The sequence below is a fragment of the Anolis carolinensis genome, chromosome 1 (assembly GCF_035594765.1).
Source record: "Anolis carolinensis isolate JA03-04 chromosome 1, rAnoCar3.1.pri, whole genome shotgun sequence".
In the NCBI taxonomy this organism is placed as follows: domain Eukaryota; kingdom Metazoa; phylum Chordata; class Lepidosauria; order Squamata; family Dactyloidae; genus Anolis; species Anolis carolinensis.
In genome coordinates, this window is record NC_085841.1 from 158,735,683 (window position 1) to 158,750,783 (window position 15,101).

Below are 15,101 nucleotides of genomic sequence, written 5' to 3' on the forward strand. Positions count from 1 at the left end.
AGGAGTCATTTGTAAATCAAATGTTTGTAAGTCAGGGACTGCCTGTACCCACAGTCAAATAAGTAGTATATAGACAAATTATATTTCATAGCTTGTCTCCAGAAGTTACCTCATTATTTTCAGTAACGTAAAGTACTTCATTGCCCGCACTGCCAAAAACGCAGGCTTGGCGAATTAGCTTCAACTCCTCTGGTGAGCGGAAAGCAAATATTGGCCATTTCCCAACATCCAGCATATTTTGCTTCAGTAAAAAGATATATTGCATAGCCTGTACAAAGATAGATAAACAATCAAAAACATAGATCAAAAACATTCTTGGCATTATTATGCAGATGGAATTACTGCTTCCATGCCCTAACCCCAATCAGGTTTGAACACAGGGATCACAATCTCTACTCTCTTCCTTCTTCAGTGGCATTAAAGTAGATGAGATTACTGTTTCCATATTACTACTGGTCACCAAAAAGCAGTAATCCTGCTCTGAATCACAGGCAAAAATGTCTGCACATCTAAATGCATTTGGGCACATATTTGCAGCTACTAAGTCACTGTGGCCTTCATAGCTCAGAAGGTTGCCAAAATCTGTGGTAAGGAAAACCAATTTTGCCCAACTGATCAATCAATATTCTTACGTTTGCTTGCCAAAGTATCATTTTTCAAAAGCAAACTCATCAACACAAGAACAGTTTTCATTCTTAAAAGCAAGAACAATATTCAATTATTTTGTTTATGCTGGTCTTTGGGAATTACTGTATTTCACTGCATAATAGTCACAACTGCATAATAGTTGCAACCCACTTTTGGGGTTCCAAAATTTGTCTTGCCTTTCTTTCCTTAATCATTGCGTTAAAGCTAGTAGGGCTGGGGCTCTCCCTTCTCCCTGGTAAGAGTTTTGAAAAAGAAATACAAATGGAGTGGCTGAATCAGGGCTCTTCATCTCTTACTTTGTATTTCTTTATAAAAACTGTCATACTGAGAAGCCTGGGTAGGGCTTTCTTTACTCCTTCCTTTAAAAATTGGAAAGCCCCAGACCCAGCCAGATCCACACATTTTTTCATGTAATGGTCTCATCCTCTTTTTTTTGGAAGGAAAAAAGGGATTAAAAGTGCAACTATCACATGGTGAATTATGGTAGCCCACAAAGGCTGAAACTACATTAATGTAATCTTGGAACTCCCTTACCTGTCTTGAAATGCACTCTTGTGGATTTTACAGTCAATGTGAATAAAAAGTGGTCTTGCGAAAACAGGATATTAGGCAGGTTCACATGGCACCAGGTGGCTGTATTAATTATGTAAGTTGCACTCCTTTGCAGGTAATGTAGACCTTTTTACTGTCAATGGGACAAGAAGCCAACATTTTAGTGCTTTAGCAAAAACTGCAAATGCTACATTTCAGGATATGGGAGTGGAGAGACAGAACGGGATAGGATGTGACGGGACCAGATGCAATGATTAAGTAAACACAGATAAGTGTTATCAGGGCTGGATCTACACTGCTATATAATGCAGTTCAATGAAGTCAATCTGCATTCAGAAACTGAATTATATGGCAGTGTAGATGGTGCCTTAGAAAAAGATTATTACAGGTACAAGTTGAAATGGAAGACAGCTGTACAAATAACATGTGCCTGTCTCCTCTGGAACTTCCTCAGAAGGAAAACAATGATGATACCCTCCCATAATATCTGCAGAATGAGGGAGTTCCCCTTTTCGATGACCTGAGAGTCCTTTTCTCCCTCAATGGATCTTACACCCAAAAATCAGCAAGGACTGGGTCTCTCCTTTGCAACCTCCCTGTCCAAGAAGCTATGCAAAGGTTGTTCAGCTATTGGCCTGGGGAATTCCATGTTTACTCTCAAATGGAACAAACACTTGAGAATTTCTCTTTGAGAGGTACAAAACCTGATGAATAATCTAGATGCTAAAAATACTGTCTATTGTTCTGCAGTATAGTGAGATATTAAAATAGTCACAGATATGTTTTAAATGTATTTCCTTAAACCTACAAACTGGAGCAAGAGTCCCACATCAAATTTCAGTGCATTTTGGAGAAATAACATCTATCTTAGAAACCATCTGGAAGGTGAAGCTTCTATAATCTCTTTGCTTAAACTGTTGTTTTGAAGTTATATAAGGGAAATAAAAAGAACCTCTAAGGTTTCTCTTCATGCCTAGGGGATAGATGAAGGAGCTTCTTGTCCTTTTCTTCCAAACATCTTCAAAGGCGTCGCAAAGGGAGTGATTATCTGCTGAAAATGCAAGTAAAAACACATCCACTTCAGTTGAGAGCAAGAGAATGACATTTTAATGGATACGGCTAACGCCTGAAAGAACTTGCACAGAACTGAGCCATTTTTCAAAACTACTATCCATCGTTTGGGTGTATCAGCAGGAAAGTGGAAAGCACGGGGCTTCTCAGTTATTCTTAAACCCTATTCCCATCCCTTTACTTGGTCTTAATCATATCCTTGCCCATTAGACAATACTAAAAAAAACCCCTCTTTATTAATACTTCCATGTTTCTGAGTGTCTTCCAATAACACTAAGTTAAAGATGGCTGCTGTATTCATACATAAGAGGAAGCAATGGCTCTTCTGGTTTCCTCTTAATGTTTATCACTAGTAAATATAAGCTTCTTTCCACCTCTGCCCTTAGTAAGAGGGATCCAGACTTTCCCTTGTGAAGCAGAATGCCAGACACCCAAACCTCTTCCTCACTTCATAGAATTGGAAGAGGCCACATGGGCCATCCAGGCCAACTCCCTGCCATGCAAGAAAAGCACAATAAAAGCAGAAGTCATCCAGCCTCAAAAGAAGGAGTTTCCACCAGGCTCCGAGGCAGTGAGTCCCACTGCTGAACAGCTCTTCCGTTCCTAATGTTAAAGCAGAATCTCCTTTCCTGCAATTTGAACTCATTGCTCCTAGTCTCCAGGGCAGCAGAAAACAAGCCTGCTCCATCTTCCTTATGACAGCCTTTCAGATATTAATGTCTCCTCTCAACCTTCTATTCTGCAGGCTAAATAGACCCAGCTCTTTAAGACGCTCCTTGTAGGGATTCATGGTCTCCAGACCGTTCATCATTTTAGTTGCCCTCTTCTAAACACCTTCCAGCTTATCAATATCCCTCTTGAATTGTGCCCAGAAAAGGACACAGTATTCCAGGTGAGGTCTGACCAAAGCAGAATAGAGAGACACCATGACTTCTCCCTATGTAGACACTATACTCCTTTTGATGCAGCCCAAAATCTCATTGGCTTTTTTAGCTGCTGCATCACAGTGTTGGCTCATGTTCAACTTGCTGTCCACAAAGTCTCCAAGATATTTTTCACATAGAGTGCTGTTGAGCCAAATGTCACCCATCCTGTATCGGTGCATTTCATTATTGCGTGGTATGTTCTGCTACTAGGATACTGCAACCCTTTCCAACCCAAGCCAACAACTCTGGTGGATGAAGGGAGATAATGACACCACTCCTTTAGAGCTACAGGCCTTGTATGCTGGTGGAGTATTACAACCAGTACTTGCCACCATCAATAACACCACAGGGATTTAAACTATGTGGATCACATGTTTATCTGAAGTGGAAGTACAAACATCACTATTCAGTAAGAAATCATAAGATTGTAAAGACGAGCTTTTTCAAACTCTGTGAAGAGAAGCATCATTAAATGATTAAATTGATCACTAGTATTCAGTTTCAGAATCTGATATTGACAAATCAAAAAGCTGATCTTTTGGATTACTTCCCAGACAGAATCCACATCAACTTCTTTAGAGTTGAAGGTCCATTTGGTTCAGCAATAAACTGATGTTGCATGCATATTATTATACACCACTTCATCTTTTTTTTAGGGGGGGGGGAGCATCAATTTCACTTAGATGTTGCAGTTAATGTTTTCTTTCAGTTCTGGCTTCTTCCCGGATTGATGTACTGAAGTGTGTCAATTTTGTATCATAAAAATGTTGATATTTGTACACATTATGTACTTTTAGACTATGTTCTTGTTACACAGGCTTTAGTTAAGAGACTGTGTGCTCTAGGTGTAGCTTGAAGTTCAGAAAAAAAAAACAGTCATCATCCACATAAGAAAGTGTATTTTAAGAAAGTAAACGGCAAGTAATATTTTAGACACTTGGCCAGCCTCTGTTAATACAATTGCACTTGTTAATGTAATTGCCCAGGCCAGAAATTATGTCCTATGTATCCTTCCAACCCCCACATTTTCCCTTTTTTTCTAACTCATCAGAATGAGTGCCCAAGCTTTAGGGAAGCAATCTCCAATCTGGCAATTTCCAAATGTGCTGCTACACTCTAAATCCCACCAATCGAATAGCGTGATTTGTGGGCCAATGAACCCAAAACGTGCCAGTTTGGGGAAGGCAACCTAAATACAGGCAGTCCCGAGTTACAAACATCCGACTTAAAAATGGCTCTTAGTTAAGGACGGAGGTGAGACAACAGGAAGTGAGAAAAAACTACCCCTTGGAAGGGAAATTCACTCCTGAAATTCCCTATTATCATGGGGAAAAGGTGTCTCCCCTGAAGCTTCATCAATAATCCTTGTTTCCATAACGTCATTTTTTCAAAATCCAATGTTCACGGGGATAGAAAGTGAGATGAAGTCAGCTTTGCACAGATCCCAAAATAAACACCAGAGGTGTTCACCTTTCTCTATGCCAGGGGTCCTCAAACTTTTAAAGCAAAGGGCCGGTCTACAATCCTTCAGACTGTTGAGGGGCCGAATTATCATTTGGGGAAAAAAATATGAACAAATTCCTATGCACACTGCACATGTCTTATTTGTAGTGCAAAACAACAACAACAATGAAAGAATACAATATTTTAAAATGAAAACAATTGTAACCAACATAAACCTATCAGGATTTCAATGGGAAGTGTGGACCTGCTTCTGGCCAATGAGATAGTTAATTAATTAGGATTGTTGTTGTGTCATTTCAGACTTTGGGTGAGCCTAAGTCTAAAATTGGAGCCTCCGGTGGCTCAGCGTGTTAAAGCACTGAGCTGCTGAACTTGCAGGCTGAAAAGTCCCAGGTTCAAACCCGGGGAGCAGAGTGAGTGCCTGCTGTTAGCTCCAGCTTCTGCCAACCTAGCAGTTCGGAAACATGCAAAAGTGAGTAGATCAATAGGTACCGCTCTGGCGGGAAAATAACGGCGTTCCATGCAGTCATGCCAGCCACATGACCTTGGAGGTGTCTACGGACAACTCCGGCTCATCGGCTTAGAAATGGAGATGAGCACCAACCCCCAGAGTTGGACACAACTGGACTTAACGTCAGGGGAAACCTTTACCTTTATCTTTTAAGTCTAAAATTATTTATTTATTCATTTACCACATTTATTTATTACATATATATCCCACCCTTCTCACCCCAAAGGGGACTCAGAGCAGCTGTATGTACATACAATATATTATATTATTAGCATATCACATTAGCATTATATATTACTATATTGAACTATACCACTATACTGTAATATTATATGTAATATATAATATATAATTAATATTATTATATGGCATTAGTATTAGTATTATATTGTATAACATTATAATATTATTATCAATATTATATGTATATACAATATATTATATTATTTAAAATGATATAAAAATATTATATTATAAAACTGAGGGCAGGGGCCAGGTAAATGACCTTGGAGGGCCGCATCCGGCCCCCGGGCCTTAGTTTGGGGACCCCTGCTCTATGCTATCCAAAGCTTTTATATACATATACATATATTATATATAAACACACACACATATATACATATATCTATCTATCTATCCAAAAGCTTACATATATATCCATAAGCTTATATATATCTATATCTCCAAAGCTTATGGCTGGAGTTACTTAAAAATGTACCTGTTCCGATGTACATATCAATTTAACTTAAGAACAAACGTACAGAACTATTCTGTTTGAAACTTGTGGATTGCCTGTAGGACAAAAAAGTACTTTAGAAAGAGGTAATAACTACCAGTCCAGTTAGGAGCCCCTGGTGCCAACCATTTGCAAATTCTATACCACCTCTAGAAATTCCAAGACTAAAAATGAATGATTAATACAATAACTTAACTTTCTGAAACCCCCTCCCCATTACGAACAATGAATAAGTCTTCTCCTAGCTATGGTTAGCAAGTTATATTTTTAACCGAAGTATAGCTGGTGAGAGACGTAGAGGAATCTCTCAACCATCACATCAGTCCTCCCTGGGAGATTCGGCAGAGACAGATCTGGAGGCAGAATACAATGCAGCTGAAGCATGTCCTGCAGAGTCCATTGGAAGGAAGCCCTGCAGCTGCTGCTGAGCTTTGTGTGAATGGGCGGCCTTGACAAACCTTGTGGGCGTTTGGGACTCCATCTCCCAGAATCCCCGGCCGTTGGGCAAGGCAGCCGAGGCTTGCTGGGAGCTGAAGTCCACCAAAATGGGAAGCGCGAGGCTGGGCTCCTTGCTCCGGAGCGCAAACTAAACTGGGAAGCCTGAGGTGAGGGCCAGGCGGGAGGGCGCAAGAAGGCGGCAGGGGTGAAGTGGCCCGTCGTGAGGGGAAGGCCTCCTTGCTCTCCTCCCTCACCCAAAGCTTTATCTGGCAGCGGCTCTGGCTGCTCCCTCAAAGGCCTACCTTCCTCGTCTTCCCGCCAGGAGGCCGAGGAGCAGGGAAAGAGTTCCCGCGCATGCGCCCCCCCCCGCCCCAGGCAGAAGGGGCGGAGCTTTGAGCGCACAGTGGGCGGGGCTTTCCGTTTCTATTTGTTTTCTACCTCGGCAGGCGCGGCTGGGGTTTGGGCCAGCAGTCTCTTAAAGGCACAGGCGCCTTTTCTAGATTCGGCCACGGGACCAGTCTGTGAAGGTATGTCCTCCAAAGGGAGCATGCGCGTTTATTGTTCTGAAAGTACCAAACCAAGAAAGGGATGGGTTAAAAACACTTCCAGACATGAAACAATCGGGGCCAGCTAACACCTCCCAACAAAGGACCTCCCCAGGAAGGAAGCAGCCAGGCTTTGAAGCTGCAAGGCCATTCAATACTAATCAAGGTGGCCAGTTGCAACATTCTCACTTGCTTCAAGTAGACAAGAGTTCTTTCTCCCACCCTGGACCTGCCACAGATATATAAACCCCACTTGCTTAGTTTCCAATATGCCTCACAACCTCTGAGGATGCCTGCCATAGATGCGGGCGAAACGTCTGGAACATGGCCATACAGCCCAGAAAACTCACAGCAACCCAGACTAAACATATTCAACATCACTTTTCAAGTTGCGATGGCACCTTATTCAGACAATGACAAATATGGATTAATACACAGGGAAGGTAATATGCTGGGCCTAACCCTCTGGATGTTCTGGGAGATATAATATGAGGGTCCTTCCCATGCTATATCTCCTGGTTCCTGAAATTTCTCAACAGAGCTCTCCGTGTCCACACCACAACTTCTAACATGATTGGATCTTACTTTCATCCTTTTCAGGGCTTACCCTCTCTCAGCACAACAACAGCTTTGTTTCTTGCCCCCTCTTTGCTTTTCTCTTTCAAACCTCATTTCACACCATCTTACCCTGCTCCTCCCCTTTAGAGCTCTCTGCAGCAAGTTTGTATGACTGCATGGCTTCCAGAACAGACTAGATCTGATACTTTCTAGTTTGTTAGGCCATGAGCCTGACGAGGCAGAAACTGGTGGGCCTCTCAGATACAGGAGAAGACTTTGTGGCCCCCTCCAGATTGACCCCAGCCTGAGGCAACAATAGCCTAAAGGCATGTAGCCTGACATGTGGTCTGAACAAAATCGAGGCAGGCCTCCAAATGAAGGCTTCCTAATATACTGGCGAAGGCTATAAAGCTGAAGGTGAGGCCTAGAGCAAGATGGACACCTCCCAATATAATGGCAAGATTTAAAGCCTAACATGAGGCCTGAAACAAAGGAGAACTGCCCTCCAATATAATTGCAAGAGGCATGCAATAAAATGTCAGCCTGTTATCGAGACCGCGATTTAGCAGGGATCTGCCCTGTGAGGGAGATCCGACCGCTCCTCCGATGAGAGAACGAACCTTGGCGAGCCGTCAGGGAAGCAGAAAATAACCCGGAATATAAATTTACCTGAGACCGAAAGGAAAAGACTCTGCCAAGTTGAAGGAAAAACTGCCAAAGCGTTTATTAAAGCAATTCAGCTAAAAAGCACATCCGCCGCGATAGATCGACAGGCAAGATATAACAATTTGATGAAAATAAAGCCATTTTATACATTTCTAAGTTTGAAGTCTGCTTGAATCTCCCGCCCCGTCCCTCCGCCCATCTGGCTGCTGATAGGTCGAGGGCGCCGTACTAGGCGGGAGCTTGGTTTCCTGCCCCGCGCCTCGGCCAATGAGGAACAACCTTCACCTCTGCCAGGGCCAATCAGGTTGGGGAAGGTGGGAGTCAGCCAGACAATGGGTTCTGGTGAATGAATCATTGGAGTTATCTTATGCAAAGCAATTACCTGAGGCTTGCGCCTTCTAAGATAATCTTAAGATTATTGCTGTTTTGAATAGGGTCATTTGGGATGTCCGGGATTCTTTACGCACGTACACAGTTCATGAACACCTGTGGTGTGGCGGAGATGACAGTAAATATTGACACTATGGGATTATGGTGGCAGGACCAGCAGGAAGTCTTCCTTTGGCTCCCCAGGGGTCCAGGATGGGATTGTGATCAACATTACCATATGAGATTTTATCACCCCGGGGACTGCTCCGATCTGGGGTGGGTCAATCTCTCGCTATGGGCCATGCAGATGCAACATAGGTTAAATCTTATGGTAACAGTTTATCCTCTTTTGTGTGTGAAGCCCAGAATCTAGGATGAGAGAAGGCAGGAATTTTCAGGGTTAACTAGAGTTCAGGCTATGCTTTCATTGATTAAACTATACTAGGGAATATAGAGAATCATATCTTATCCATTTCCACCCAAAATTACCAAAAAAAAGTACTAAATATTAACATTTATAGCTTATTTTCCATTCCTACGCTAATAGCGCAAGGCGGGAGGCTATTTAGGCAAGGAACGCAGTTTGACAATCAGCTGATGATCAGAGAAAAAATGGTCAAAAATGATCTCTGTTGGTTGTATTTTAAAGATTAGGCGATTTTAATCATAAATATGAATAGGGGTGATTCTTGGTGCAAAACTGAGTGAGTTATGAGTGAAAATGCATGCTGGGGGTGGGCAATTCGGCAATTCAGCCATATCGCGGTTTGTCTAAGGACAAGGAGGGAATTCAGATTCCCTCTGGTTTTAAAGGGAAGGAAAAAACCCAGGTTTTTCTGTAATATAACATATATAAAAGGGAAATATATGAGTCTGGGGGTCTTCCAGGGAACCCATAGACCAAGTTACATCTGGCTAAACAGTTAATAAAGAATTGATTCCAATATTTCATAAACATATAAGCATATAGTTCATGAAAAGTTCATAAGCAGCTCAGGTTGATTTCTGTCCTTGGGAGTCCAGCAGGAGTATATGAATGAGGAATCCGTTCATTCATAAAAATGAATGAATGAGCTGAAGAAATCCATCCGGAAGCTCTTGCCGTAGAAATCACAGCTGGTCCTTGGAGAAACTACATTTCTCTCCCAGGGAATGGCAGTCCCCCACCAGTAGCCCTGGGAGAAAATTGTGTCCCCGAAAAGGCATCCTGCCAGCCGCAGGAGCCGAGAAGCGGCGCGGGGCTGCAAAAGAGCAATTGGAACCGGCTTTTTGACAGTCAGCTGTTTCAAAGTTTTAAAATGGACCAATCCTGGCGCTGTTGGTTGTCCCGGAACCAGAAGCCTCTAAGAGTGTTAAATATAAAAGATAGGCATGCTTGGAGTATTTTTGATGAAGTTATGGTTCAAATTGTCCCGTCCGCCATGTTAGTCAATGGCAGAGAGAGCGCGGCGAGGTTAATGGAGGGAAGGAGAGGAGATTTCATGCGAGGGAGCCAGAAAAGAGATACAAAATAACCACTGGAGAGGATTTCAGGTTAAAGGAGAGGATACTTTTTATTAATGGATTAGTTACAGTGTCAGGGCTGGGGAAAGTAAAGAATTTAATAATAATTTGTTGTGGTCTGAACATTTATCCCACTTTGCTGGCGATCCGGATCTGTGGAACTCCCTGCTGCAGGTCAGATGAATTTAAAAGCGGGGGGGGGGGGGGTCTTCGCTATCAAGCCTCAGTATGCGATGACACAGTTAATGAGTGAAATTGCCTTGCCTTCCTGGGGCTGAGAGAGTGTAACTCCCTCCAGACAATTCATGGAGCATTATTGTAAAGGAAGGAGTTATCTGCAACCTTCCTCTGTGGCCTAGCAATCATAACTTGAGGTTGAGAATGTGTGACTCACCCAGGCAATCACTTATTAAGAGTTTATTCTAAAGGAGGAGGGGGAAGGAGGGCAAACCTCCCCTGCTGCAAGATGTGCCTTCCTTAAGGCAACCCATTTTGGAAAATGGAAATTGCCATAACCTTTTTGGATATTTTATGATCTTTGGAAAGGGATAACCTTCTTAGAAGTCATCACCTTTTGAAAAATGATGCCATAACCTCTTGGAAAAAACATGATCTGTTAGAGCCATAACCTTTAGGGAAAATGGCATTCACCAGCATTCATGCAAGGCAATTAGGTTTCTCATCTCTTAAACTGATGTATGTCTTTGAACTGTTAGGGGAAAAAATGCCAATGCACAAAAACACATTTATATTCAGCAGAGTTCTAGAAGTGTTCTTTTTAGTTGCCCAAAAACATCTACTCTTCCTTAAAACCTCTTGGTTCAAATCATGCTCTCGAGATACAAAATAAGCAGACTTCTTATAAAGTAACCAAGTTGGTTTACTCACACATTTCATGTATTCAGCATACAGGTACTTTATCAACCCAGTCACAAGTAGATTTGAAGTAGTTTCTCAGTGTAGGTAACACAGGGCATCATTCATATCTAAAGCATCTCTCCGTTCTGAGAGTCTAATAGAGTCTCTGTTTCGAGTGTGAAAATCCAATGGAGTCTAATGATTTCTGTACAGCATACTGTTCCTACTGAAGTATAAACTGAACTGTTTCTAAAATGGAGTCTGAGTTCTGAACAAGACCAGTTCTGATCACATGATCTACAGCCCCTCCCACAACAAAGAGTTAAAGTAAAATTGCATACCAATACACACATACACAATACAGTAAGCAATTATATACATAACAAACAACTAGTGGAAGATTGAGACGGTTGCTATTTCCAACAACCAGGAGGGGAACTCTGCTTATTGCAGCCACCCAAACCTCCAACCCAGCCCTTACGCTCTGCTGGGAAATAATAATAATAATAACTTTATTTTTATACCCCGCCCCATCTCCTCGAAGGGACTCGGGGCGGCTTACATGGGGCCCTGCCAATAAATGCCAAGGGCAGAAACTGCCCAAATTGTAGGGTGTCTCCCTGGGGCAAAGGCATAGCAATGGGAAACCTACTATGGGGGAGGGGAGGGGAGGGAGCAAGGAGGAAAAGGCCCAATTCCCCATTAGGAATCTGCCTCCTACCTCACGCTGAAGCAAAGAGCACAACAGGAGGGGCGGAGCAGCCTTAAATACCCTGCAGCTCTGCCCCTGTCAACCAGCTCCACCAAGTCTGATCTCCTTCATGAGGGCCTTCAAATCCCCCCATGCCTTAGGCTTTGCCTATCAGTTATGGGTGGGCCAACTTGGTTGCTTCTACTGTCAGCTATTGCTGCAAGTAATGAGAGTGTGAATAAATGGTCAAAATTTGCTTGAGATAGTGTTTACAGTTTTGGAGGTACTGGTTTAATTTTTGCCTCTCGTAGATTTAGCATGGGGATTTAGTTAACCAGTAAAAATTCATGAGTCAGCCAGGGGTTTTTTAACCTGAAAAGTTTTGCATAATATTATTAGGATATGATTAAAAAGAAGGAATCTGTGTGCAGATACCTGTGTCATAGTGAAAGCTTTGGTTCCCAAATACGCACCTACATCATTTTAGACTTTTTAAAAACAGAAACATAAAACACTCAGCAGCTGTGCTTTCTTTCTATAGACAGCCCTTGAGAAGTTGATTTACAAACTTTAAAAACTCATTTTAATTTTCTTTATTCTTTTATTAAATTGAAGTTGCTTGGAACAGACATCCAGCCAGATATTTTTTAAAAAGTATTTGAAGAGGCTACATCAAAATGCAGCATTTTAAAATAGGGTATTGCACAATCATAACCGAGGAGAACATAGTGTTATTCAATAGAACATAGCATTTTATCTAATTCAGGGGTAGCTGTTGCTCCTTAGAGCTAGTAAAGCTTTGGGTAAGATTACTATAGGCCAGTAGTTCTCAACCTGAGGGTCCCCAGGTGTTTTGGCCTACAACTCCCAGAAATCTGAGCCAGTTTACCAGGTGTTAGGATTTCTGGGACTTGAAGGCCAAAATATCTGGGGATCCACAGGTTGAGAATCACTGCTATAGGCAGAGCCAAGGGTCTGGTTAAATCTTGTTCCCTACCCCTCTCTAAGCAACTGAAGTAAAGACATCACTTGAATTTATATGCATCTGTTTCAGAAAAGAAACTCGCTGCTGTGAAAAGGCAAATTGTCCCATCATTTAGGGAGTCTGAAATTCCGACAGCTCCCAGTCCAGGGGCAAAAAGGTCATTGTGACAGCGTCTAGTTACATTAGTGCTTATTTTCCTTGTTTTTTTTTTACTACAAAGGTTTATTACTAATGTCCAAACATTTTGCATAATACAGTTATCTTGTTATCTCATTAATTCCAAGATCTATAGTTCCCTCCATCATTCAGATAGGGGTGTACAAGGTGTGTTCAAAAAGTTTCCAATTATAATTTTTGTGCGTAAACAAATGAAGCTAGGGAAGCATGGTTTGGTGCATGTATGTAGGCGAACCTAATGCTCATGCTTGAATATTTTCCTGTCTGTAGAAGGTGTCAGTTATGGGCACATAGCTGATGAGTGAGGAATTGTAAGTGAACAGCATGTAATTTTTGTTTTTGACAGAAAAACTTGAACAAAGTTACTGCATTAAATTTTGTGTACAGCTTGACGATTCCCAAGTGGGAAAAATCCACAAGATTCAAGGATGAAACATTGAGTACCACATAAATAAAGGAGAGGTGCAAACACTTCAAAGATGGCCACACATCAGCAGGAAAGTCAAATTATGATCAGAGAACATGCAGGAGAGGTGAGCACAGCATTGGATCTGTTCATTCAATTTTGATTGAGGATTTAAACTTCAGAAGAATCTCAGCGAAATTTGTGTCAACACTGCTAATGATTGTGCAGAAGCAGCTCCGTTTCGAGATTGCACAGGACATGCTGGAGACTGCAAACAGTGACCCCAACTCCTTCAACCCAGTGATCACTGGCAATGAGTTCTGGGTTTCTGGGTACAACCCAGAAACCAAGTTGCAGTTATCACAATGGAAGCATCCAAAATCCCTGAAGCCAAAAAACGCAAGGCAGGTCCGCAGCAGTGTCAAAGTCATGCTGACCATCTTGACTGATTCCAGGGGCATGGTTCATCATGTGTATGTACCACATCACAACCATCACCAAGGAGTACTACCAAGAGGTTCTGCGTTGCCTTTGTAACGCTGTGAGATACAAACTGTCAGACCTGTGGGCAGCTCCATCACGATGAGCACCTGCCTATTCTTCACATTTGATACAAAGTTCTCTGGCCAAACACAACACAGCTGTGCTTCGGCAGGCTCCCTCCTCTCCTGACATGGCTCCATGTGATTATTGGCTTTTCCCTAAGCTGAAAATGCTCCTGAAAGGAATCAGATTTCAGTCCAGAGACAAAGCATAGGCTATCACTTATGGCTGAGTATGATTGCCTTCCAGGTGTAGAATCTTGGTGGTAGGTCTGTAGGTGATGGTAGAGACCAGTGGCTGGATCTGCATGTTCTTTCGCAGTGAGGCCATTGATTTCCAGGTGGAAGGTGGTCCTGAGAAGGGTTGGCATGACACGTCTTCCTCTTGACACGTTTCTCCCTTTCTCCCTCCATTTGTGCCACTTCAAATTCCACAGCACTGTTGGTAACACAGCTCATCTGCAGTTAGAACACTCGAGGGCCAAGGCTTTCCAATTCTCAGTGACTATGCCACAGTTTTTAAGGTTAGCTTTAAGCCCATCTTCCCTTCTTGGATTGAAAGTAGAGTAACGGCTTTGGGAGACAGTGATTGGGCATTCAGATATTGTGGCCAGTCCAGCGAAGTTGATGGTAGAGAATCATCACTTCAGTGCTGATGGTCTTTGCTTCTTCTAGAACGCTGACATTTGTCCGCCTGTCTTCCTAAGAGATTTGCAGGATTTTTGGGAGGCAACTCTGATGGTATCGTTCCAGAAGTTTATGTGTGACCAGAGCCGGCCCTAGGAAATTTTCAAGTACAGGCGAACAGAATTTTGGCGCCCCCCCCCCCCCCCCAAAACCAATCACTGAAAAACAAAAGCGTTGGATAAGCAAAAATGTTGGATAATAAGGAGGGATTAAGGAAAAGCCTAATAAACATCAAATTACGTTATGATTTTACAAATTAAGCACCAAAACATCATGTTATACAACAAATTAACAGAAAAAGCAGTTCAATACATGGTAATGTTATGTAGGAATTACTATATTTGCGAATTTAACACCAAACATTGAACTGGGATATAGGGCAGTGTGGACTTAGATAACCCAGTTCAAAGCAGATATTTTGGGTTATTCTGCCTTGATATTCTGGGTTATATGGCTGTGTGACAGCTACTCATAAATTCCCACCCCCATGCGTCCTACACATTCTGAGAATCTGCTGGAATTCTATGAAATGATCAAATGATGATGCATTACTTGAAATATGTAGTATTTATGCTTTTCTAAATGTACACAGAATTATTTTCCAGCAAAGATGCAACAGCAAGTGCACTTACCTACCAGGCATGGGCAAACATTGGCCCTCCAGGTGTTTTGGACTACAACTCCCACAATTCCTAACAGCCTCAAGCCCCTTGCTTTTCCCCCCTTAGCCATTTAAGATAAGGGGTAAAACCTGGACACAGTATATTA

The 15,101-nt window shown here is 42.3% G+C and overlaps 1 protein-coding gene across 8 annotated transcripts in view; it reads right to left on the reverse strand.

Moving 5' to 3' along the window:
- The window catches only part of rcbtb2 (RCC1 and BTB domain containing protein 2), a 35,021-nt gene extending 23,984 nt beyond the window's left edge, over positions 1 to 11,037 (reverse strand). For 3 of the 8 annotated variants that reach the window (XM_062957465.1, XM_008116316.2, XM_062957461.1), the window contains exons 1-4: positions 6,649 to 6,758; positions 2,153 to 2,251; positions 1,183 to 1,333; positions 110 to 268 (exon numbers count right to left, since the gene is read on the reverse strand). Coding sequence is in view for 7 of the 8 variants with exons in the window: in XM_008116316.2 (XP_008114523.1) it covers positions 110 to 265 (156 nt within the window). In the remaining variant the exon portion in view is untranslated. The other 5 variants (XM_008116294.3, XM_008116283.2, XM_008116300.3 and 2 more) reach the window with 5 other exon arrangements.
- Between the last annotated feature and the right edge of the window lie 4,064 nt (positions 11,038 to 15,101).